Raw genomic sequence first — 26,513 nt, forward strand, 5'->3', positions numbered from 1 at the left:
TAAAGGTGATTAAATAGTTTAAGATATAAATATGTCTAAGGTTTTGAAGGGATTAAATTGTCAATATCTGCAGTGGCTATCACAATATTATTATTCACTTGAAAGCTCACTCACCCAGTGCTTTCTTGTCAACAGGCAATGTGTTGATAGGGCTCTTCATGCTTCCTATCTTCATGTGAGCTAAACATATCATAAAATAAAATCAGAATCAACTGGTGTAACTAGATTTGTTAGTTACAACAGTTTTATAAAGCTATGCTTTATTTCAGATACTGTCCTTATGGTACTAACCTGCCATACACCATAGTGTAGTATTTTTGCTGGAAGCTGAAGAAGGACCATCCATGACAGTTCCACATTTCTATTACAGCTCTCAGGAAAAGCTTTGAATGTTAAATGTATCAGGAAAAAAATACTTCTGCAACTTTCATAACACATTTTACTTCAGCTGTTCATGACTGATCCCAGTCTGAGAGAAATGCATACAGTTCATAGAATTCTTCACTGTCTTGCAGGATATTAATGCCCACGCTTGTGTTACTGGTAAACCCATCAGCCAAGGTGGTATCCATGGGCGCATCTCTGCCACTGGTCGTGGTCTCTTTCATGGAATTGAAAATTTCATCAATGAAGCATCATACATGAGCATTTTGGGAATGACTCCAGGGTTTGGGGATAAGACATTTGCTGTTCAGGTAACTTATTGAGATGTATAATAACTTTGACAAAAGCTGAGAATGTCATTGTTTTTAAAATTGCTAGAGTAGTGGAGGAGTAGTGACATTTTATAACATCAAGGATTAACTTTAGCACTCATTAAACTTCAGGGTGCTACTCAGACAAGGAAGGGCCAAATGGTGACCTATATTTTCAGTTACGATGTGAAGTTTTTGGCTTTCATAATATTTTAGGAGGCCCGCAATTCCAATTTACATTTTAAACTTTTAGGAGCAGCCTGATTATTGCCAAGTAGTGGATTACACTGAGAAGTATTTTCTAATACCTCTTCACATGCATAATGTTCTTTTAAAGTTTTTTTTTTCAATTTCTTCTGTTTCAATAGCAGGATTTGATAAATATGCAATTAGTGAGCTATTAAGATACAGAATCTGGAAACTGGGCCTGTCTGCTTCATTTGGAACTGTTTTCCAGTGTGCTTATTATAAGAAATGGTAAAAGGGTGATTACTACATTTTGCAGCAAGTCCACAGCACTACCTGATTGTGACCTTACTGAACTTTGCTAGTTAACCAGTGATTTGAGGCAAACATCCTGTAGCCTGCTTAGAAAAACAGTAGAACACTGTCATCCTTGCCCTTTGGAATTTATATGTTGGCTCAGTCCTAAACATAGAGCTTCAAATTGAACAAGTAAACTGAAAACTTGGCAAATAGCTGGAGACTAATGGTGAAAGAATGAGGGCAGAGCACTTGAAGACAAACTTGTTACATAAAAATCTTCATTTTTTTGTATCAAGGCTTGATTCTGAAAAAAGGGGGAACTACTCCCCAAAAGCAAGAGCTTCAGCTTTATTTTATTCTAAGCTCTGTCATGGGCTTTTGAGACCTTTGGCCAGCTACTAAAGCATGTCACTTTTAACAAAAAAATATATATATATTTTGACTGAACTGACTTGCATGTCATGCCGAGAGAGGGGGAGGGAGGGAGACCACTCTCCAAGGAGAGTGGTTGTTCCTTAAAGAGATGATCCTCCAAGCCCAAAGGAAGGTAATTCCAACGAGGATCAAAGGGAGCAGGAGGGCACACAAGCCTCCATGGCTCACCAAAAGCATTCGGGAATGTCTCCTTGCTAAAATGGAGGCGTACACCCATTGGAAAGAAGGGGTCATCACCAAGGATGACTATACTGCAGTTGCTTGAGGATGTAGGGGGGCAGTCAGGAAGGCCAAGGCAGAGATGGAATTAGGACTAGTTTCCCAGATTGAGGACAATAAGAAGTCCTTCTTTAAATACATAGGAGGTAAAAAGAAGGTCCCAGGTAATATGGGCCCCTGCAGGACACGTTGGGAAATTTGGTCATCACACCAGATGACAAAGCTAACATGTTTAATGATTTCTTTGCCTCCGTCTTTCTAAGTAGGGACCAGAACAGCCACCTCCCTGCTGGGGCCCCCCTTGGGCCCCAGGGGAGGTGCACCTGGGCCAAGGGTGAGCGAGGAACTAGTTAGGGAGCTTCTGGAGGGACTGGACGTATTCAAGTCAGCCGGTCTGGACAATCTCCACCTTAGAGTTCTAAAGGAATTGGCTGAGGTCATTGCAGGACCCCTGGCATGGCTTTACCAGCACTTGTGGTGCTCTGGTGTGGTGCCGGAGGACTGGAAGAGGGCCAATATGGTTCCCATCTTTAAAAAAGGGAAGGAGGGGGACCCGGGAAACTATAGGCCAGTTAGTCTTACCTCGATCCTAGGCAAGCTGTTTGAGAAAATTATGCTGGCACACATCCATGAGGGGCCAGCAGGGGACTGCATGCTTAGGGGCAACCAATACGGATTCATCAGTGGCAGGTCCTGTCAGACCAACCTGGTGGCCTTCTATGATTAGATCACCAGATCATTAGATGCAGGGGTAGCAGTGGACATAGTCTTCCTGGACTTCCGGAAGGCTTTCGACACTGTCTCTCACTCCATTCTCATTAAGAAACTGGGGGACTGTGGTGTCGACACCCACACAGTCAAATGGGTCGCCAGCTGGCTGGAGGGCCGCACCCAGAGGGTGGTAGTGGCTGGGTCCTTCTCAACCTGGAAGGACGTGGGCAGCGGGGTTCTGCAGGGTTCGGTCCTCGGGCCGACACTGTTCAACATCTTCATCAGTGACTTGGACGAGGTGGTAAAAAGCACCCTCTTCAAATTTGCTGGTGACACTAAAATGTGGGGGAATGTGGGCACACTAGAAGGAAGCAACAGGCTGCAATCAGACCTAGACAGGTTACAGGGGTGGGCGGATGAGAATAGGATGGGAATCAACACAGACAAGTGCAAAGTGATGCACCTGGGGAAGAACAACCGGCACCATACCTACAGGTTGGGGAACTCTCCTCTTGTCAGCACGGAGGTGGAAAAGGATCTTGGAGTCATCATTGACTCCAAGATGAACATGGGCCGGCAGTGTGGGGAGGCAGTCAGGAAGGCCAACCGCACCTTGTCATGCATCTGCAGATGCATCTCGAGCAGGTCCAAAGAGGTGATCCTCCCCCTCTGTGGCACTGGTCAGGCCACAGTTGAAGTACTGCGTCCAGTTCTGGGCGCCACACTTCAAGAGGGATGTGGACAACATGGAGAGGGTCCAGAGGAGGGCCACTTGCATGATCAGGGGACAGCAGGGCAGGCCCTACGAGGAGAGGCTACGGGACCTGAACCTGTTCAGCCTCCAAAAGAGAAGGCTGAGGGACAATCTAGTGGCCTTTTATAAACTAGTCAGGGGGGATCAGCAGGCATTGGGGGAGTCCCTGTTCAGGAGTGACAGGAATAACGGTCACAAGCTGGCAGAGGGTAGGTTTAGGCTAGACATCAGGAGGCGCTACTTCACAGTCAGGGCGGCTAGGGTCTGGAACCAGCTTTCAAGAGAAGTGGTGCTGGCCCCTACCCTGGGGGTTTTTAAGAGGAGGTTAGATGAACATCTTGCTGGGGTCGTTTGACCCCAGTACTTTCCTGCCATGGCAGGGGGTCGGACTAGATGATCTGCTCAGGTCCCTTCCGACCCTAGAAACAGAGGGAGGGAGGGAGGGGGATGTAAATATTGGCATGACATGCAAGTCAGTTCAGTCACCAGTCTTTTAAGTAGGACTTAAGTAGTAATATGTAGGACCTCAGGGTATTCTGTTTAAAAGTGTACAGGATTCCTCCTGCCCCTACTGACACCGTATGTCTTCATGCCAGCATATGACATAGAAAGGTGAAAAGCAGAAACAAGGCAACAAGTTAAATATTTTCATTGTTCTTTCCCATCTCTATTCTTTCAGGGATTTGGTAATGTGGGATTACATTCTATGAGATATTTGCATCGTTTTGGAGCTAAATGTGTTGCTGTTGGAGAGCATGAGGGAGCTATCTGGAATCCTGATGGCCTAGACCCAAAGGAACTAGAAGATTTCAAATTGGTAAGACTTGAGAGTAGGAATGATTTAAATGTTCCTTTGCCAAATCAGGAGGAGATTGGAGGCTGATGGTGGTGTGAAATATTTATAGGTTATTCTGTCAGCAGTAATGTTTTAAAGTTACCTATCAAACAAGAATCAGAAATAGTGATTGTTTTATGTTTCTATTTGTTACTAGTGTGAAGGTAATCAAGCATTTGTTTTATCATTAATGTGAGGGAATTGTGTTGTGTTTTTCACATTAGTGTTTCAGAGACCCACTTCAGGGTGCATGCTTCTCAAAGCTGAAACATTTTATCATGATACAGTGGCAGAAGTCAGGATTTTACATTGGGCAATAAACCGTGAGGGTGAAAATAACCCCTTTTTTCCTTTCCTCCTCAAATAGCAACATGGAACAATCATTGGCTTCCCGAAAGCACAACCACTTGAAGGCAGCATCTTGGAAGCAGACTGTGACATTCTCATCCCTGCTGCCAGTGAGAAACAGTTGACTAAAGCCAATGCTCACAAGGTCAAAGCAAAAGTAAGATGATCAATTAAACCTGGAATTTAAATGTGTAACTTATAAATGGGGCTTCTAGTTTTCTCTGATAAAAATTTCACATTGTCTGAAAGAAATCCAAAATTTCTCATTAAAATGAAACACCACTATATAGAGTGTGTGTGTGCACTTGCGTGTGCGCGTGCACATGAATTGCCTGTCAAGAATGACAGTGGCGGGGGGGATGGGCAGCCACCCACCACCCCGCACTGCTGCCTCCCAAGAGCAGGGTGGAGAAGCCTGCATATGGCTGCAGCCATTTCACATGCAGATGTGTGCCCACACATCCCCCCCTCCCCCTCTGCCTGGCCCTGCCTGTCATTCTTGATACAGGACTGGCTGGAGCCACACCCCCCCCCCCAAGAGCATTAGGGACAGACTAAGCTCGCTCCCTCTCTCACGCTCTCTCTCTTAGTGTGTTTTATGTATGTATCAATTGAACACAATATTTTATTGATATATTTATCATTTTAAAGTAGTTTGGAAGGCTATCAGTTCCTCAATCACCATAATAAAATACATTCTAAATACCTATACATTTTGGTATTTGATTTTGGGTTTTTTATCATGCAAAATCAGAGCTTCCCTTGCCCCCTTAGCTCACAGAATTCAGGTTTAGACCCTTCACTCCCAGATCACAGCCCCCAGCCCTGCCAGAGGGGTCCCCCAGCTGCTAGGGTTATGGCTCTAGGGACCTGGGTCTGCAGCTCCCTGCAGGAGCGCTTAAGCCCTGGCTGCTGCTCGCAGGAGGTGGCAACCACTGCAGCATAGCAGAGTGCAGAGCCCAGCTTCTCTCCCCACCCCTCCCCCTCAGGCAGCACTCACCCCAGGCCAGAGCAGAGACTGTGGGGGCTGGGGGGTGGATGTTGGCTGCCCTCCCCCTGGGCAGGGGACTCGGTTTCCCCTGGCCAGGGCAGCACAAGGCTCACAGTGACAAGGAGTTTTCCCCGCCCAGTCTCACTCTGCCCTGCTTCACCTGATCCCACCTGCTGGGCTGCAAAGGGTCTGGGGGAAGGTAGCAGGACAGAGAGCCTGAGCCCAAAATGGGCAGCTTGCACCTGCCTCTGCCCCGCACACATCTGGGCGGGGGGACACGCAGGTTTCCCCCCCACTCCTGGGAGTGCATGCTGTGGTGGGGAGCCTGCCCCCCACCCCCGTGGATGAGTCGCCTGTGGCCCCATTGTGCTCAGTGCCGGGGCCCTGCAGCCCACATTCCAGCGCTGGGATTCAGTCCCCCCTTCTCCCCACCCTTCCCCCACCTGCTAGACTTACCTGGGGGACCTGCTCTCCAGGCTGTCTGGCGGCCCTGTGCATATACAGTACATACATATAGCGCCCCCTGCCTAACCATCCTCCTCTCGCTGTCTCCCAGCCCTTTGCAGATTAGAACTCTGCCAGCCTGCAGAGAGCTTTTTGCAAAAGTGCAAAATCCATATGTTTCTCTGAAATGAAAAATCCACATTTTTCTCCGGTAAAGAGAATCTGCAGTTTTTTCCATCTTGTCATGGCAAATGGAAAATCCAGATCCCTGTTTATAAATGTAGAGAATGATTTATTTTCATATTGGCTCGAGCTCTCAGTGAGCATTTGCCCTCTATGTAAGTGGTTATTGTGTTGTGGTTCTTTTCCCAGATAATTGCTGAAGGTGCCAATGGACCTACAACCCCTGCAGCTGATAAAGTCTTCTTGGAGAGGAATATAATGGTCATTCCTGTAAGTTGTTTGTAAATGTTAATGAAAAATAATGCAAACTCATTCTTCTGGATCATAGGAGCAGCCTTAAACAGGTTTTAATAAAAGAATAACTGCAAGAACTATTCTGAATATTTTCATGTAAAAGATATTTCTATAGTGTTCTTTCTGTTCTCATCTTTTTAAAAGGTATTGTAACTTCACTTAAGACTTGCGAGGCTGCTCTCCACAAAATCCAGATTGCATTACAACCCCATTACTTAAATATATCTATTGCATCGAAGTAATGCAGTTTTCAAGAAGGAAATGATCTGTAAATATTTGTCAGAGATTTATAATCGCTCATCTTACATGACATTCTAGTATTCAGTCCAGTGAAATGAAGTAGGGAGGAGAAGTCTAAATTCAGCAGTCAAATTTTTCATGCTTATTCACCTAATTTTAGACATCAAAGATCACCTGATTGAAGTCAGTAGGAACTTTTGGGGCTCTGCATCTCTGAAAATCAGGTTGAGTTCAACACCGGTATATGAAAATTGAGACTTAGCTGTGTTAGTCTGAAGTCAAGTAGAAGGGAGGGTAGATTAACACTTTATAGGCTAACCCAAGTGTCTGTGTGGGGTGGGGGGGGTCCAGCACAAGCTTTTTTAGGCTGAAACTCACTTTATCATATGCTGTGAGGATGTACATAAACCAGTGTATAACTAAGAGAGAAATATTAGAATACGAAAGCAGAAGGGAGGCAGAGAAGAGGGTCTGGGGGGCAGTGCTGGGAGAGGCAAACAAGCAAGCAATACATTTACAAGTAGAAACCAAGTAAAACTTACAATTCATGGGCAAATTCATGATTGAATTTGTGTCATCCATTACACCCAGCCATGCTATGTTTTGTACATTTTAATTTACATTTTAAGTTAAGTTGACATTATGGTATCTTATGTTTATCATTCAAGAAGTTTGTTTTTGTGCAGGATCTTTACTTAAATGCTGGTGGTGTAACAGTGTCCTACTTTGAGTGGCTGAAAAATTTGAACCATGTCAGTTACGGACGTTTGACTTTTAAGTATGAAAGGGATTCAAACTACCATTTGCTTAGTAAGTGTTCTTTTACTAGCTCAACGGATAAGTAAGAAATTCTAATAAAGTAGGAAGTAAATTGTAGATGTGTTCCATGTCTTTGTGAAAGGGTGTAGAAGCCAGATGTGAAAATGATCTATATTCAATATAACTGTTCGTACTGTTTGGATAGTGGGGAAAACATGAAGTGCAAAGGAAATGTATTAGTAATTCACTAATGAATCTGGTAATACTTGAAGAAAGAATGTATGAACTTATCAATGGCTTAACAAATAGATACTAAGTGTTTTGTTAAAATGCCTTAAAAGCCCCAATTCACTTCCAGTTTCATAAGAAGTAAAATACTCTTCATTTTAAAAAAATCCCTTCAACTGTATACTAGGTATGATGAGGTGACAAGTTACAACTTGGAAGTGCACTTCTTTTGTCCCTGAGCGGCTACATGCCCTTCTGCATATACAGCCAAGTAGGATATCTGTAAAGTACATTAACATAGCCTGGTACAGGTATTCTTAAAATGTGGCTAGTGGCCGAAGAGCTCTACTGAGGTCCACTGTATTGGTTTCTTGGTTTCCTGACCAAAATGTTGATTTATGTGAAAAGTAGAGTCTTATTGGAGTAGAACTGTACGATTTCACACCAGGCTTAAATAAGACTTGTCAAAAAATGCTAAGTAGCACTGAAGATTGCCTCAGTCTGTCAGGATAGAACAGAGTTGGTGATTAAGATAAGGAACTTTTTAAACAGAACCTCTTTATGTTGCTTTGCTCCTTATTGGGGACCTACTAAAGTAGCTGAGAGTTTGTTTTTCTTCACACCCCCTTCTTGGCATTATTTGCAGTGGGCTAGAGACAGAGTTGACTAGGAAACTGGTGATGTAAATACAAAATTATGATGCTTTTTTTTATTTTTAGTAACTGTATCCTGAAATATTAGTATCTTTCATTTTACTTTTGTGAAACAGCATACACATGGTTTTTCCATGTACGAAATGCTGATTCAAAAAAGTATACCAGCAACTGAAAATAAACTTGCCATTGTTTCCTTTTCTTTTCCAGTGTCTGTTCAAGAAAGTTTAGAAAGAAAGTTTGGGAAACATGGAGGAACTATTCCAGTTGTGCCTACAGCAGAATTCCAGGATAGAATATCAGTAAGGGACTGCTTTGCAATGTTTTGACTTGCTTCAGTTTGCAATCCAGTATTGTAATTGTAGATAAAATCTCTTCTGTTGGGCGGATGTGACTGCTATCAAGGATGTGCCCAGTAACACGGCTAATTTTGTAATTGGTCTCTTCGTATATGACTCCATAATGTTTCACATTCCAATATTCTTTGAAGCTGACATTTTAATGTGTACATAGAATTTACTTGGTGTTTGCGCTGTTAATCATTCAGTTCTTTGTAGTACTAGTCGCTGTTCAGATTAGAAGTAGCAAGTTTAAATCCCATATGGTCTTTTTTGCATGACACCATATATAAAGTGAAGATATTGAGAGTGTTTTAGGGGTTGCTCATACTATTAATTCATTGGTGACCAAAAAAAAAAATCTAAAAAAAAAAAGTTGAGTCAGCTTGAAATTGCCATTTATGCCAAGTGAAAACCAAACTCAGTGGCAGGCCTGTACGAAGTGGCTAGTATTTGCTTCGGATTAAGCTGATTTGGGGGACAGTGATTCAATTTAGGACAGAGATTCGAATCACTGAATCGCTTCAGCCAAATCTGATTCAAAGATTTAGCTGCTGCTGAATCTTCGAATCAAACAGCCCTCATCCCCTGCCTGCTCTCCTAGCCCTGTCAATGGCTGACCCCCAGCCCCAGCATCCCGGCACTTTAAAAAAATAAAAATAAAAAGCTCGGCTCTCTCCGGCTGCTGCTAGGCAGGGGGGTGATCCCCACAGCCCCGTGCTGTGTGCCTTACCCGCTCTCGTAGCCCCAGCATTCTGGCTCTTTTTTAAGCCCCCACTCACCAGCTGCTGCCAGGTTGGGGGGGGAGGAGGGGCGATCACCGCTGCCCTCCACTGTCCTACACTGTGTGGGGGGCTCTACTACGAGCCTCCATCCCCCCACCCGTTTTCCCAGCCCTGTCAGTGGCTGCCCCACCCAGCCCCAGCCTCCTGGCTCTTCAGGGGGAAAAAAAAAAAGCCCGACACTCATCAGCTTCTGCCAGGCGAGGGGCAATCCCTGCTGCTCCCCACTACCCCACGCTGTGTAGGGGCTCTGCCACAAGCCCCCAGAAGCCCTGATGGCCACTGCAGCAGCTGCTAAGTAGGGACTGTTTTTTGTTGTTTTAGAAATGGGAGCTAGGGCTGGGCAGGGCAGCCATGGGGGAGGGGGGTGCTGGGAGAGTGGGGGGGTGCTGGGGGAGCTAAGGGGACTAGGGGAGCAGGCAGAGGATGGGGCCTGGTGGGAGTCCCTCCCCATGGTTGGTGTCCATCCTACCTCTCCCCACCCACCCCAACCCTCTACTTACTGGCAAGGAGTCCAGGTCCAGCTCCCTGTGGCAGCAAGTGGGGACTGCCTGAATCTACAAAGCTCTCTGAATTTTTTCTGAATCGATTCAGAGAGCTTCAAATTGGAAATAAGGGTTTCTGGCATGAGGGGATGAAAAGATAATGTTCTCCCACTTTATATAGACTTGAAGGCAGAGGAATTCTCCAAGGAAAGTGAAAATAATCTTTGAATTAGCAGACTAGTTATTGATTGTTTATTACAAGGCCGAAGTGAACCCTTGCAGCAGCCTTATGCTGCCTGCCTTCATAATAAACCATTAGAGACATACCCAGTAATTTCTGCATCTAATCTAGTCTATTTTTTCTATTTGAGAAATAAACTACCATTTAGAAAAAATATATATTTATTCTTCATTTAATAGCAAATTGGAGCCACCTTGTAAATAGGATATTGAAGATTGAGGTTTACATTAACCCTTGTAACTTAGGATTCCTGAATTTTGCGTGACGGAATGACTTTATCCCTAGTTTTAAAAACATTGTTTGCATTTGTACAAATTCTGAATAATTTCATCTTCATCATTGATGGATTTGATCTACACCAGTAAAACAGACCAGAATATTTTTTATACTAGCAATACTTTTTAAAAAGCGCTTGGAGTAAGAAATGTTCTAGAGCTTCAATACATTCTTTTTAAATTCAAATATTAAATTCAAATAGTATTTCTCCAATCCCCATTATTCTGTAGAAACTGAGAACAGAGTGCCAGTTTTGTAAACGTTATTCACTGGAGGCATGACGCACATTTTCTGTTTTCATCAGAACTTTTCCATATTTCATATGTTGTAAGGTAGTGTTTAGTTGCACAAAGCGTTCGATAGTTTACCCAGTAATTATTTAAACTCTGCATGAGTTAAGCATTTCTTCTATAGGGCGTTAAAAGAACTCTACATAAGAAGTCAACCAATTTCAGGAACCTAGCCATGGTAGATTGCATTTTGATGTACCAGAGGCAGTTAATCATTGTGTATTTCTTTCAGTTTGAGCTCTGATTTCGTTCTCCCATTGCAGGGTGCATCTGAGAAAGACATTGTTCACTCTGGATTGGCCTACACCATGGAGCGTTCTGCCAGAGTAAGTACTGTATTGATAGGTGGATCTACAGAAAGAGGACGGAAACTAAACTGCCACAATAGCAAGATACTATTACAAACCACTGTGTACTAGCTTTACTTGGGCTTAGGTGTAGATGTCTTTTGACATAAACGGTGATTACCATTGATGGGGGTATGGACAAATTTTAGCCAAAAATTTTGGGTATTATAGAAATTACTTGCTTGTCCTTTTTTGGTGGTCTAGAATAATCTGTTGCAGTAGAAGTATTTGCAAAGTTGTGTTAATGTCATTTGTATGGGTAGTAGATTTTCACCCCTTTTTCCCAATATTTTCAAATGGAGGGACATACCACTGGGACAACCTTGTTTTTTTGTGAAGTTCAGTCCCCATCCTCATTTGATTGAAGTATGGTGTCTTAAACCTCATAAAGGAGGCAACTTGAAATCTAGGGAAGACAAGCCTTAACAGCAGAGCTTTTAATCTAAATTCCTTGTCACCCCCACCTTAAGTAAAATCTTTTGAAATGGTGTACATAGAAAGGCTTTTCAAGAAATCTTATTTGACTTTTTTTTTTTTTTTGTTCCATTTCACTTTAGCAAATCATGCGCACTGCCATGAAGTACAACCTGGGTTTGGACCTGAGAACAGCTGCTTACGTCAATGCAATTGAAAAAGTTTTCAGGGTGTACAATGAGGCTGGTCTAACCTTTACATAAATGGGTTATTACCTACCCTTTATTGATACCTTATTCTCCTGCCGTTATGTACCCTCTTCTTGAAAAAGCTTATCACAAGTTTACATGTAACCATAACTGTTCCCCCTTTCTTCTGAAATTAGAGTGGATTCTCAATTAGTTTCAGTCCAATCTAGTTTTTAATAAAGAAAAATCCATGAATTAGGGTGTATACAAATATGTATCAAAAGATAACTACTTCATCTGCACTTGTGGGGGCCATTCTGGGTATTTCACCTTGAAAACAAAAAGGTACATTTAATGTACAGATTAGTGGTCCTGGTGAATGGGCCACCTATCGCATCCTGTACTAGATGAGCAATTGGCTCACTACTACTTCGTGCACTTTTGTTTAATGATATAATTTTGGCTTTGGCACTTTCATAAGGCCTTATATAAATAATGCTGTGGCATTGTTTAAGGCAGAATGGACCTCCTGCAGGGAGTAACTTTAATAGGAGTCTCTAATTTTTACTTGTACCATAGCTTCAAACCTGTTTCTCTTTTGGCAATGTTTGTTTTCTTTTTTATAAACTGCTGCTCTTATAGGACTGCTTTCAATTGCTTGCTCAGCCTGAACTTGACTCAAGCACTATAATATAGAGATAAGCGACAGGAGCTGGTATTTTTATAAGCTGAAGTAGTATAATTGTGTACGGACATCAGGCCATCTCTGTTCTGATAATGTTTTAATTAAGTCACTTTATCTAACCTTTCAGTTGCTAGGCGTTTTTTGAGAATTACTGAATTTGATAAGTATAATCATAAACATGTAGTCCAAAGAACTCTAAACCTTTTCAAATTCTTTTCAGTGTTCTCATCTTGAGAGGCTTTCTAAACATTAGTTATATTGCCTCTATGAACAACTCAAGTGGACTGTAACCCAGAAACAGGTGGCCCAACTACTACAAAAAAGTAAGACTGCTGCTATAAAGTTTAGCTGGTGTCTTAATACACCCTGACTTGTGATCTTTTTTTTCCTCTTCATTTGGAGGTCTTGCATATTCTGAACACTCAAGTACAGCTAAGTGGACCTTAAAACAGTATTGGCTCAAACTTAGTTTTTTGAGGTTTTTGTCAAGGCCTTTGTCCAGTGGAGTTCCATCAAAGTGCCAGATGTTATTTATGTCATGAATATAAATGATTTTTTTTAAAGAAACTAACCAGTCCCTTCTGGAAACTCATGCTTTTTTTCTAACTACTTTGTAACTGCATGACATAACGTGGTGAGAAGAGCAGTTATTAAAAAATTGACCTTTGCAAACCTACTCTGCTGGTGTATTACTGTTTTCCACAGTTATTTTACATGGTAAAAGCTTTGTCTTGTAGCAGTTGCTAAAAAAATTAAAGATGCTATTTCTTTTGGGTGATTCAAAGGGACTGATCAGAGTAGATTGAATTTTATTAGTAGATGTTTAGGATTGCAAGTCCAATAAAGATGACAGCCAGTAAGGAAATACAAATTGCCCGAGTGAGGGACTAACATTAGAGGGATGAGGGTGAGGAAGGGAGCACAACTAGGTTACAGAAAATGCAATGTTAGCCAACTAAGCCTGGGGGGTGAGGGAGGGGAGTGGGGAAAAGGAAAGGAGGGGGTTCCTGATGCTGAGACAAAAAGAAGATGGATACACACAAATCTGTACAATGGTCTGCAGTGGTGGAGGAAGTAAGTTGAAGAAAGTGTCTCAGTCCATATACAGTCTCATCGCGGGGGTCCTCTTTGAGTGGAGTGGGGTGGTCCATTGCTTAAGATTCCTCTCAAAGTGAAGTCTATCAGGTGCAGAGGGGGGATTCAGGCTGGGTCCAGTCTGGCGGTGATCTGTCTGGTGGGGTCAGAGTATTAGCGGTGGTCTGTGATGTGCTCCATGTAGATGTCACGGGACCAGCGGATCATGTCAGACACCATGAGGCCACACATCAGCTTGACATAGCGGTGGGAGATGCAGCAGGCACGCAGGACACTCCTGTTGCTGGCGTCTCAGGCTCCAAGCATACCTACAATGAGCGCGTCGACTATCACATCATAGCCCCACGGCCCCTCAGGATGTCAGCTAATGGGGCGTACTTCTGCTTGCAAGCCCGAGCGTTGAAGACTTGGTGCTAGTTCTCAAAGGGGATGGTCAGATCTATGATCACAACCTTCTTGGCCTCTTCGTTGGTGATCCAGATGTCAGGGCACATCTGGCTCTCGCAGCCCGGGATGGTGCGGTTTACCAAGATCTTCCCCAATGCAGCCAAAATGGCCCTCATTAGGTGGTCCTGGACAGCATTGTGGCGGAGCTGCTAGGTTCTGGGGTGGCGGAGCTGCACAGCACATGGGGGAGAGTCTCTACCATGTAGCCGCACCGTCGGTACCTCTTGTCCTGGTGGCTGAAACGGATGGCCCCATTCAGAAGCGGGTGTGGTGGGGGAAGTGCAAGTCCACTAAGCTTGTGAAGCTCCCGCTGGGCATGAAGTGGTTGCTGGAGTCCCACTCTGAGGTGACATCAAAGACCTTGCCCTGGTCGGGTTTGGCCCTCAGGTCGCTGGTATACTTGTTTCAGATGGTGTCCTTCAGGAACCGCTCCAGGAAGGTCCTTGTGCTGGGCGTCACGTTAATGCGGTTGGTGTGCAGGGCTGGTTGCAGGGAGACTCCCAGCTCCTGGCACTCTTTGGTCCTGGTCCAGGTCCAGGTGCAGCTGATGCGTTTCCCAAGGTGGTGCATGGCATTGCAGGCTTGGCTTCACAGCAAGGCAAAGTCCCCACTGTCTCTGCCGAACTCGCCCCGAAGCGAGCCGCTGAGGAAAGTGGCCAAGTCATGTCTAGTCGGCTGTCTCGCGATCCTCTTGTGGGTGGTCTCCTCAAAGGCACTGGTGGCAATGATACTTACCGTGGGGTCTGGGCAGGTCAGGAGGCGGAAGGTGTGGGTAACCACCACGATGTTGCAGAGGTCTCCCTTGCAGGGGATTTTGGCACCTCCCTGCCAGTAGGGGATGTGCAGGATCTCATTGCTGGCCCTTAGCGGCAGGTGCTGCTACTTCAGCAGCTGCCCGATCTCAGCATCCACCTTGTTGAGGGGGGTCTTGGGGACCGCCGAGCCTCTGAGGACGAACGTGACGCAGGGGATGAGGAAAGTGTTCACTCTGCCTGTCTTCTGCCAGGGGGCCAGCAGGGATGGGTCCAGCTTTCAGGTGTCCTGTTGATGGTCTCTTCCAGCATCCACTTGGCCTGTTGGCCAGTAGGCATCCCCAGGTGGCAGTAGGCCTCACCGTTGGGTAGGTGCCTCTTTGCCTGGCCCTGGATCACGAGAGTGGAGTCCAGGATGTGACTCTGCCTGCTGTTGATGTGCAGGGAGGTGCATTTGGCGACATTGAAGCGCAGGCCCATCCATCTGGTTGCCTCAGATGTCACGTCCGGCATTTGCTGCAGCTGGGTGGCATCGGGGGCGAGGAGAACAAGGTCATCAGTGTAGGCCAGGACACTCAACTTCTGGCTGTACAGGTCAAGCCTGCCGGGGTCGCCTGCCACAACTCAAAAGAGCAGTTCCATGTACTACACTTGATCTGAGCCTTCAAGAGGCCAAGAAGCAATAAATTAAAAGAATAATCTCCACCCTTCCCAAAAACTTAATTGTTTTAGAAACAGGCAACTTTTGTTGTTAACTCTTCATTTTCCAAATCTAGTGGTTTTGGTTTTGTTTTTTATAGAGCTTTTTATAAAGTTTTTATCAGTAAACACCAGCAGTGTTTACTTTATCCTGTCTAGGGAGGTTGTATAACATTCTGACCCACTTGGGTCAGACAAGAAATTCAGACACCCAAGAAATGCAACAAGAGAAAAGTACTTGCGAACATGACTTGACTTGTATTTTATACTAGCTTATCTTAAAAATGAGAGAGCTTGGAGAATTCTTATTTTTATTAAGGCATACAGTAGAATTAAGAAACTGTTGCTGATAACAGCTAGACATTATCCCACGGAACAAAAATTAGAACTTTTGAAAAGTTACTTTTTAGTATAGCTTTGTATGGAAGATTCCACAACATGGAATTAGATCTTATTTAATGTTGCCTTTTCCTGACAAATTTTAGGTGGTATCAACCGCTGCTCAAACTAGGTTGTGGTGTTACTAATAGGAAGTTTAACCATAGCAACTGTTTTCTTGGGAACAGGTGAATTTTTTTTTAACTTTAATTATTCTATTTAGTTAGCATGGCTGTGAAAAAACAAATGGGTAAGAAGAGTGAAGAGACCTCGGTGTTGGCATCCCTAAGATTTTTGATGTTTCTAGTGCCAAAATTACATGCTTATAGTGGAGAGGCAGTTGGGAAAGACCTCTTAAATGTTTGTAGACTTATTGAGAGCAATAGGTTGCTCTACTTGATAGTTGTATGCATTGACTTGCATGCCCAGGTTTAATCCTACTCGGTCCCTGTCCCCCAGATGTGCTGCTGGGACTTAGGCTGTGCTTCCTGGCTCCTAAAGCCAGGCAGTGCAGGGTTTTCCCTGCTGTGGTAGAGACTCCCAGAGGGATTCTGGCACCCCTTCAGTTTTAGGCAATGACTATGGTGGCCCTCACACCTACCCCTGGTTACGGTACTAACAAGCATTGCTATAGACACGCTTTTGTAAAAATAAATTTATTTTATGTTAGAAATCACATGCTGTATTTATTCTATTCTAAGATGAGGTTCCCCCCCATTTAATTTGGGGGGAGCCCCTCATCTTACAATAAAGTATGGATGGGGCAAGTGGCTGCTGTGGCTCAGGCTGTAGCACCTACCTGAGGTTGGGGCCAAAAGCTGCTGCCTGCCCTTGCTGTCTCTGCACTCTGATATCTCCCCCTGCAGCCTCTTCTCTCCAGCTCCTACCCCATCCCTGCCACAGCCCCTGCTCCCCACTCCTGACCCTCTTCTCCTCTCCTACCCACCCTACTCAACAAGGTTTGCTCTGTGCTGGCAGGCTTCATACATGCTGCAGCCTGGGACACTGAGCATGGCCCTTGCCCTGCAGCAGTAGTGCATAGCCTACATGGCTGTTATGGGGGCTGGGCACAGTACCCCAGGCTAGAACAGGGGTTACAGAAGCTGGGGAGGAAGCAGGGAGCAGATGCTTGAGGGAAGAGAGGAGGAGGGCAGCAGGAAGCCAAAACTGAGGAGGGGGGAGGGACAGGCAGGCAGGAGACAGGTGGCAAGGAGGCAAGTGCAAGCAGGGAGCAAGCTGCTTGACTTCCCCAGTGCCTACCCCCTGCAGGAGTGGGTGGGATGAATTAAAGGCAACTCTCCAATAATGAAATTCTATACATGGAAAATTATAACAAATATAAATTTTCATTGTATAAAATCTAATTATTGGGGAGTCATCTTAAATTTAGGGTCATCTTGGATTCAAGTTAAAATAGTATGTATTTTACAGAAGTGTTTATAGCAATGCATGTTTCTGTCTGAACAAAAGTTAATTCTGTCATAGCAGTGTTTAGGTTAAGTGACAAAAAAACCCCAAATCCATAGTTATAGATATTTCTCTCTATTGTAGAATTAATATGTAAACATAGTATATGAAGGTGGTATAGTGTTATCAGTTGATAATGCTTTCAGTCATTGCCCTACATCTTAGGACTGTTAATGGGGACAACTGTCCACTGTGACGTGACCTCCAAGCACCAAGATTTAACCTAGATTTGTAAATTTGCTACTTCAAACCTCTTAAGTTTTATTCAAGAATACTGGAGTACAGAGTCCCAATTAGAATTGTACATCTGTAATGAATAGAGATACCAAAGTAAGCTTTGAAGAAGCTGGTTTGAATACTAGAAGGAGTATGTAGGTTAGCATAGCATTTTGCTCTGGTACTATACCTTTCTTCCAAATTGAGTTAATAAGTACAGCCAGAACAGTTGCAATAAAGTGGCTATACTGCTTCCAATTCATAAACTGGCTTGGGTGTCTCTTTCTGAGACTGCATTGTCATTTTATCTTTTTCCCTTTATCCTCATGAAATCCCAGCAAAGTTAAGGAGGCAGTATTTCCATTTAGAGATGAAAACTGAAGTATAGAGAGACTAATGACTAATATCTTTAAAAGAATGTAGGTCCATAAGTTGCATTATAAAACAGAAATTAAGCATTTTGAGAATCTTGATATACCCAGGGTCTCGTGCACAACCTGAGAAAGAACAAGGAATTAAATCCCCCCTCTCAAGTCTTAAATTAGCATCCTACCTACTGAACAATCATCCGTGTATATACAAAGATGTAACAGCTGGTTAGATACAAAATCACCACAAATGTCATAGAATTCCTTTTTATTCTAATAGTGTGAAGCAGGTATATCAAATTCACCTGGGACCCTGATGCTTTATCTGGATTGTGGGACTCCTCATGAACCAAATGCAGCCTGGGGCATGGGGGGTAGCAGCCACAGCTACTACAAAGGCAGCAAAAGAGTCTTGTGGCAGTAGGAGGGATCCAGCAGTGGCGAAGATCTGGTGTGCAGTGAGGGTCTGGGAGCAACCAGTGCAGTGAGCAAAGCCATGAACATTTCGGCCAAATGGCCCTGTATTCTGCAGCATGTATTTTGCTTGTAATTTCAGAGGTGGGAATATCTTAAGTACTGGGTAGATACAGATGTAAACTGAGACAACTCCTAGAGCAAAATAAATTTGCAGTGGGAAAACATGTAGAGGAAGCACAACACAAGACATGGACCTGGCAATGAGGTTTTGCCCTCATAAGCTGAATAAAAATGGCTGTTAACAGACATTCACTTAGAGGCGTTATGGGATCTGATCCATGAGTCCAACAGTCGCACCTCCTGCCATGCCACACATGCATGGCATGATTTTGGGGCCAGAAATTAGATCCTTAACTGTACCTTACTTGCCAGTATAGGGGGGATCATGGCCATGTAGTTTATACTCATTCGGGCACATGTGGTCATGATCCCAAACTTTCTTTGCACTGGCAAGTCAAAAGAAAATACCCACAATCAGTTGATTGTCAGGAACTGAACTGGGGTCTGAAACCGGCCGTAATGCAATCCTCAGCCCAAACCAGCAATCAGTTGATTCTCAAAACCTTGCTGGTGTGGCATAGGAGGAGGAGGAGTAGGCATCTCCATGTAATTCTATTGTCTCATGAGACAGTGAGGCATCAGCTCACTGAACATCTGTACATATGGCTGCAGACCCCAATTCTTGAGTGATAGTCCCTTCCTCACTTTTATTATCACATGTAAAGCTTGTATCAAGCAATCCTGAATGTGGTGCAGGGTTCTTTCTGAGGTTTCTTTTCCTCTGCACATTGGGTTTATTTTTCTTTAAAAGCCTTCATTCCATGCTAAATAGACTGTTTTCAAATGCTTTGATTCTCAGCAGTCATTTGGCCATTTCCCAGTCATTTGGCCTGATATTCATTGCCTCCATATCTCTCTTGCAGATGTCTTTAAACTAGAGATAAGGATCCCCACATGTCTTTTTTCCTACCAGGAGTTCTCCATGCAAGAGATCCTTTGGTATACAGGTATGCAGCACACATGGTTTTAAACACGTGCCTGGATGAGTAAAAACCATCTGTGCTTCTCAGCTGGGCAGCACGCATAATTTTAAAGGCACACAGCTGAACTCCGGAACAGGTTTTTAAGTCTGGGATATAGTGAGCTCAATATCAGGGAGATGCTCCTGATGTTGAGCTCTCTCTGCCCTTCATCTGCTGCTAGCAGTCAGGCAGGGGTCCAAGGTTCAAAAACTAATTCTGCCCCAAGCCTGGTGGGTAGGGGACCTTGGGGCTGCCCAGTTCTGGGTCCTGACATTCAGCTGAAGACCTGATTCAGTGATGATTTAACTAATACTTTAAATACTCTTACTTGATTTCATTGGACATCATACATAGAGTTTGCATTGTATCATAAAGTAGATTGTGAGAAAGCAACAGATGGCAAGCACAGACAAAGTACATGTTATAAACCTGCTGCTTTTAAGTCACTGGCAAAATTAGGTAGCCTTGGCAGAGTTCAATTTTTTTTTTTTTATAATTTTGAGGAATAATATCAATGTTTATTTTTAAGCCATTTATTTCAATTTTTGCTGATTTTAAATGTTCAGGATTGCGTGAAATTAGGGGTGTGGGGGCAGACAATTTATTAATGACAGTATAGTATTATAGAGCAGTTAACTGCAATAAATGTAACTACTGTAGAACTGCCAACAGCTGAGCAGCAGAGCTGCCCTCAATCTCAGCTCCACTCACACCTCCCTCATCCACTTTGTCACTTTCTCTTCCTTTGTTCCCAGTCCCCTGGGGTTTCTGGGAGTTGCAGTCAGCATTGTTCTGTAGGACTGCTTCCCCTGTTGTCAATGCTCCATCAGCTATAATTTTTTATGTCCGCTTCCTATACATTTTGATCATTAATGGGAATATTTTTCATCTGTCTGTGAATGTAAGGTGAAATTGACATTTATCAACATTTACCAATAAAAACATCCTGCCTAGCTTAAGGATAGGCATTCCCTAAAGCAATTACAACATACTAGGAAGCTAGCATATCCCAACTTGAAGGTTGTATAACACCTGTTTATGACATCCCATTTAGTGGTTCTGATGCATGGAAGGTAAGCTTTTCAGTCCTTTTCACTATATATAGTATCCAAAACAATGGGGTTTTAAACCTTTTTAAAGACTCCAAATTTTATTGTGTTATAAATGTTATGTACAACTGCTGTATAGATGAAAGGGACATGCCTCCCTGGTTTCTTGCTGTCCTCTTGTCCCTTCAGTAGGTCTCCTGCATATTAGCATGTCTTTTGGCCCAACTATTGCGATTCCCCCACAGATTATTGTGAATCTTTTAATTCTAACAGCTGTCTATGAGATCATGCTCCTGAGAGGCAGATGCCTTTTATCATTAATTTACATATGAGCAGCAATGGTCTGTCCAAGATTACAAAGCAAGAGAATACCAGAGTTAAACATACAACATGCATTCTGGCTGCCTATTCTGGTGCTACCCCTGTTGAATCTGTTATTTTACCAAACTTTTGCATACAAACTTGTCAGAGATCAAAGTCTTTGATTTCAGATGCCGATTGCAAAAGGTCAGATGGCAAAAGGTCAGAAGCTAACACAACACACACTATTATTCTTTAGTTTGTAACAGGGCTGCATGCACACACCCCTGTCTGTGCCTCATTTTAAATCACTTGAGCTCCCATACGAGAGAGAAGTTAACCTTGGATTGTATACAACTCAGACGCTATGATGTAAAAAAAGATACCGTACCTATGGTAATGAGATTAGCTAACTTTAGTGAAGTGGTAAAATTAAATAATGTACTATGCTCGCCCTCCTGTGACCAAACAGGACCAGTACCACCCAAGCAAAAAATAACCCCCCTTTTTTCTGAAACCTGAGCAAATAAAGAGGGCACAAGTGCCAACTTGTTAATTATTCATGCCTGGTGTGTAGTAATTGGTCACCTGGCCAAGTATAACTTTGAAAGAACTTCCGCCCAAAGCGGAGAACTCTCCACACACACACCCAGGAGACGCAGTTTGTAAAGTGGCCTCTTACAAACATCTCCCCGCCTTCGATCCTTCTCTTGACGTGACCCCATCCTTGCTGGCTCAACTATCTCCCTCATTATCTTTCTTACCAAGAGCTCTCGGTAATCTGCAGACTGCAACGGCTTATGTGAATCGCTCAGAATCAAGTCTATTACCCACCCTGTAAATGCTGGGTAACATGATATCTGCATGCTGTAACTGAATAAATCAACTCCTCTGCCTACGCTGCACTACATCAGTAGCGTAAGTAAAATAAACTTTCTGTGTAACCAATACACTTTAAATCATCTGACTCCTGCTCGCCGTTAACACCCACCTGTTCGGTCATAAATCCCCCCCTTGCGCCAAGCCGGTCGTGCCAACCCAGGCTCGCAGGTCAAGAGTGCACCGGTCATTGGGGCACGACAAAACTTACCATCACACATACAAAGGAAAGCAAGGGAGATGATTACTATTTATCTGCCACTTGTGCAGCATCCTCTGTCTGTTGTGTTGCTTCCCCAGCTACCTTCTTTCCAAACCCAAACATGGTTGCTTCAGTGTCTTTTCTCTAGGTAAAAAGATGGACAAGCAAATCTCTAAATGTGGTTCTGTTATGTTGCTCTCAAATGTACTGGGGGTTTTTATAGACAAAGCAAAACTCCTCCTACTGACTACAGGCAAATCTGAACAGCCGGGATGCAGAAGAGACATGAGAATTTATTGGATAGCTAATATGTAAGGCATTGAAGGGTGAAAGAATGTTAGGAACTGTTGTTTTTCCTCTCCTGGGTATGGGTGTGGATTTAATCCAGCAGAGTATTCCATAGCTCTAGAATAAAAACTTTGATTTCATGTGGACAAACTAACAAACAAAATATGTCCCACAGTTGTTCATATGAAATATATCCCAAATGAGTGCTGCTGGCAAGCTGAGTATCAAGCAGAACCAGTATATCTCAAACTGTACAGAATGACAAAATCTCTAACTATTTAGCTGAAAAAATGCTTAAGAAAACACTGGCCCAGCATCAGGCATTTCACAGGTTGACTCTGGAAAAGTGTTCTGATTTTTTCCCTCTGAATTGAGCACATTATAATTAGGTCATAAAATTTGTTGTAAGAAACGATTTTTAAAAACCCTACTTATTTACTGTTCATGCAAAAAAAAAAAAAAAAAAGGTGCCAAATAATTCAGTCTGGTCACATTAAATTAAAACTTAGTTGCTATTTTTCACCCTGTGGGCTGTTTTGAGCTGTACCAAGCTCAAAGAATGATGGTTGAGAGGCACAAAGTTTGTTGAATGGGGGGCAGAATAGGGGGATATAATTTAGAAGAAGGCCATAGAGACTGCTGTACCTGCCAAGAACTGGCCTGGTTACTGTTTACGTGTCACTGATTCCTTCTTGTGGGGAACAATAAAGAGTGGGTAGTACAGAATTATCTCTGCCAGTTTATATCACCTAAGCAGATTCTACATAAGGAATATCCTCCTCTTCTTCTCTAGGCCATCCATCCAGCTGATTTGCTTATACACTACAAAATAGCTATATGAGAAGCCAAAACTGGATTTCTAGGCAGAATGTAATTTATCTTTTATACCTTTACTTGTTTGATCTATAAATATCAATATGCAGCAATTTTCTATTCAATACATATTTTCACAGTGTAAAGTTACAATTTGTGTTTTCTAATGCTTCCATAAAAAAGTTTGTACTCGATAAACCCCTAAATCCAATGTGTTAAAGTTGTTTCAGAAAAGGCTTAGTCTTGCATCCTGCCATTATGAAGCCTATGGTGAGGGATGGGTATGGAGCAAAGCCAGCCAAGCACAACCCTACAAGGGCAGAACAGGATGACTTGCAGAGAGGCTGCCAGATGCATTTTTTCCCTGCTGCCCAGGAAAATAAGAGGGCATGTCCTGCCTACCATAGAGTGCCAGTAATTATAGATAAGCCCTACTGAAGTCAAATGAAAGAGTGATACAGACTTTAACAACTTTAGAATGTATCGTAAGACAGCTAAGTTTGCATGGAAATTATTAAATTCTATAAGATTATTACTATTCACTCCTATGGCATTGTTCACAATGTGTATGGAAAGGAAATAACCTTTCTTTAAATTCTATACAACTTCCATAGAGGTGCCAAAGTATCTGAACTAGCTGGCTGGGAGCTAGTCGCATCCTCCTAAGCACCAGACAGGGTGGCTGTTAGTCCACTGCTATAAACTATTCCATGTGAGGGAGCACCACAGAGATTCAGTCTGCACCTGCCCCCTCTCCCCTGCTGCTCACAACTTCCCAAGACTTGGGTGATCCTTGCCAGGGCAAAGTGGGGAGTAGCAGCTGCTTCATTTTTCCTAGTCCCAGGAAGACAACCCCCTTTCACACACCCCCAACCTGCTCCTCAAACCAGGGACATTAGCCTAGGGAGGAGGTAAGGGGGCCACTCTGCTTGGCTCCCAGTGCCCCTATAGCAGCAGTCACCAACCAGTGGAACTCGATCCACCAGTAAATCTCAGAGCCTCTTGGAGTGATCTGAGGCTGGGGTGGGGAGCCGAGTGCCTGAGTACATGCATATGCGCACCCCAGCCCAGCAAATCAGTCTATGGAAGGGGTGGGGGCTATATCAAGGCCCCTGTGGTAAGGGACAGTGCTGCAGAGGCAGGAACAGGGGTAAGTTGAGTGGCGCCCCAGTCAGGTGGGACTTAGTTGCGGGGGAGGTGCACCCTCAAATAATTTTTCTCCCTGTGCCTCGATCTGCCCTCCTTCCCTCCCCACATATTTACCTGCTGGGTGGGGGGGAGGGGTGTGGCAGCGCACAGTAGATCTTGGGATGCTTTTAAATGTCAAAGGTAATCTACTTAAAAAGGCTGGAGACAATTGTCATGTAGGATATCCTTGCTGCCTCCAGGGCTGGAACTGGGCATGGGGATAGCCTCCCTGCACTCAATTCCTTGCTGCCCCCAGGGCTGGAACTGGGCATGGGGATAGCCTCCCTGCACTCAATTCCTGGTCCCTGTGCTTTGCAGTCCCACCCCTGCCATCCAGCTGACTAGTGAGGATGGCAAGGAGAAGCCAGAGGTAGCGCTTGTGTCTTTCCTGAAGACCAGTCCAAGAGGGAAGGGGAACAGCAATGTAAAGCCCCTTCCCCTAATTGAGCAGTCCCCTGTTTGGGAAAGGGTTAGAGAGCAGCTGTTTCTGCTCTCCTCCCCTCTTAGACCAGATCCACACTCCCCAAATGTCACTCTGATCCCCTTCCTGTGCTTGATTTGCTGCTCTTCCTTCTGCTCCCTGTATTATCTACAACTACTGCTTGCCCCACTCCTAGTTGTCTGTGGACCACACAGAAGGCTGCCCATTTCCCATGTGGCACTTGTACTGCATGTTGGCCACCCCTGGTCTAAACTAAATCCAACTAAGAACATTTTTTACAAGTTCAACATCTTAATTGTCTTTATGTAAAATTCTTAAAGACTGGAAGAGGTCAGTTTCAAAAGTAAAATCATGCACATACTCTAGTCTGTCTCTGAGACTCAGGGTTATATTTTGTCCCCCAGCTGCACCAGTGAAAATGTATAGTAACCCATTGCCTACTGCTATGACTCTGAGCAATGTTTGCCCTTGGAAATTTAGTCCTCAGTAACATAATGGGAAAAATGTGTCTTAATTGCACAGCTCAGGCAGACAGGCAGGCTCGGGGGAGGGAAAAAAAAAAAAGAATCAGGTTTGACACTTTTTTTTTTTCCTTCTGTGGAGCCTGCCTGCACGGGCTGCCTGTATGGGATGTCTGCACAGCCCCTGAGCTGCAGAGGACCCGGTGCTTCCCTCCATGGCTGTAAGATAGAAGACTAAAACACCTCAGACATGTTTTATTTTGCTGCATTTCAAAGTCATTTAATTTGCAATACACCACTGACATGTCTAAACAGCCGTGCCATTAAAGCGCATTACACTGCTAACGTGTAAACAGCTGTACCATTAAAGCAGTGCAAAAGGGCATTGAACCACTTTAAAGGCCAATTTTGTGATGAGTACAAATGGCCATAGGGGGAAACTAAGGTAGTGTGAGTGGTGCTGAATCTGCCACATGCAACCAAAAAATAGTAATAGTAATTAAGCAAAAGTTCAAACAATTAACAGAGCTTTAACTCTAAGTATGAAGAGTAAGTCAAGCTGCTGAATAAGAAAGGGTCATTTTTTGAGAGTAGTCTCGTATTTCAAATCACAGTCTGCATCAAGGGTGGCAAGGAGGCATGCTCTCCCAATGGGAACTGTGACCGACTGTTTATTTTAGGAAGACACAATGCTTTATGGAAGGCCAGTGGAGCTTGTTCCCTGTGCTAGTGCTTTAGAGGGTGTAGTGCACATTTTCTCTTGCTTAGGCTTTCTGGCCTTTGAAGATGGATGGTGTCACAGTGCCATCTCTTTTCTGTTCCATCATTTTGAGTGTTGGCAACAAAACTAGCTTAGTGAGAGCACAAGGAGAAAGGTTTCTTTATTCCCTGACTATATACAGTTCAGCATAGTTGAGCTGTCAACTGTGTAGGCATGGGGTTTAATGGCAATTAGTCAGTTTGGCTATAGGTTTGCTCAGGCATACTGACTCCTTTCAAATATATTAATTTCCTTTCCAATGTATCGTCTTCTATTACAAAATAGGATGCAACATCATGCAACAACATAATTAATACACTATTGATATTTATGGCAATTTAGACCCGCTAGTAGGCCTGCAAAATAGGTTTTGGCTTTAAATATTACATTTATTTGGCTTTTGATATTTTGATTAAGTAACATCTGCTGAAATAAGATGTAGCCTATGAAAGTTCATGCCTCTCTGGGCAAGTTAGTCTATAAGTACCACCCTCCCCCCACCTTTTGATTAATTAAGTTCATACTTAAAAACTCATAGCTATAAACACAGGGTCTAAATATTTTCTCTTTAATGAAAGTGAAGTTCCTCATATATTCACATGATTCTAGAAAGTGAGACTTTAAGAAAAATACTAAATATAATGAGATTTAGGAGAAAATTGAAGGAAGGAGCAACAGATTTTTTGAGATGTTTCTCCTTATTTGAGTCACATAAACATTAGTGTCCTCAGATGTTACTTCAGGTGTAAACTACAGCTTACCCAGGTGAGCAGTATCATAAACACTGGGCTTTGTGACCAAAACTACAAATGATGGAAAAACTCGAGTGTCAGTTGCCAGTCCCATAGATGCTTAAGTTATATTGATGGATTTTTGTTCCATGCTGTGA

The 26,513-nt window shown here is 43.6% G+C and overlaps 1 protein-coding gene across 1 annotated transcript in view; it reads left to right on the forward strand.

Annotated features, from left to right (window-relative positions):
* The window catches only part of GLUD1 (glutamate dehydrogenase 1), a 41,518-nt gene extending 28,521 nt beyond the window's left edge, over positions 1-12,997 (forward strand). Inside the window, exons 6-13 of the mRNA XM_090057732.1 lie at positions 516-695; positions 3,980-4,117; positions 4,503-4,640; positions 6,291-6,371; positions 7,322-7,445; positions 8,486-8,577; positions 10,951-11,013; positions 11,592-12,997. Of these exons, the coding sequence (XP_089913858.1) occupies positions 516-695; positions 3,980-4,117; positions 4,503-4,640; positions 6,291-6,371; positions 7,322-7,445; positions 8,486-8,577; positions 10,951-11,013; positions 11,592-11,711 (936 nt within the window). The 3' untranslated portion in view covers positions 11,712-12,997. The remainder of the gene's footprint in view (positions 1-515; positions 696-3,979; positions 4,118-4,502; positions 4,641-6,290; positions 6,372-7,321; positions 7,446-8,485; positions 8,578-10,950; positions 11,014-11,591) is intronic.
* The last annotated feature ends 13,516 nt before the right edge of the window (positions 12,998-26,513 follow it).

Source organism: Crocodylus siamensis, chromosome 7 (genome assembly GCF_052110815.1).
Source record: "Crocodylus siamensis isolate JL-2025a chromosome 7, ASM5211081v1, whole genome shotgun sequence".
Taxonomy (NCBI): domain Eukaryota; kingdom Metazoa; phylum Chordata; order Crocodylia; family Crocodylidae; genus Crocodylus; species Crocodylus siamensis.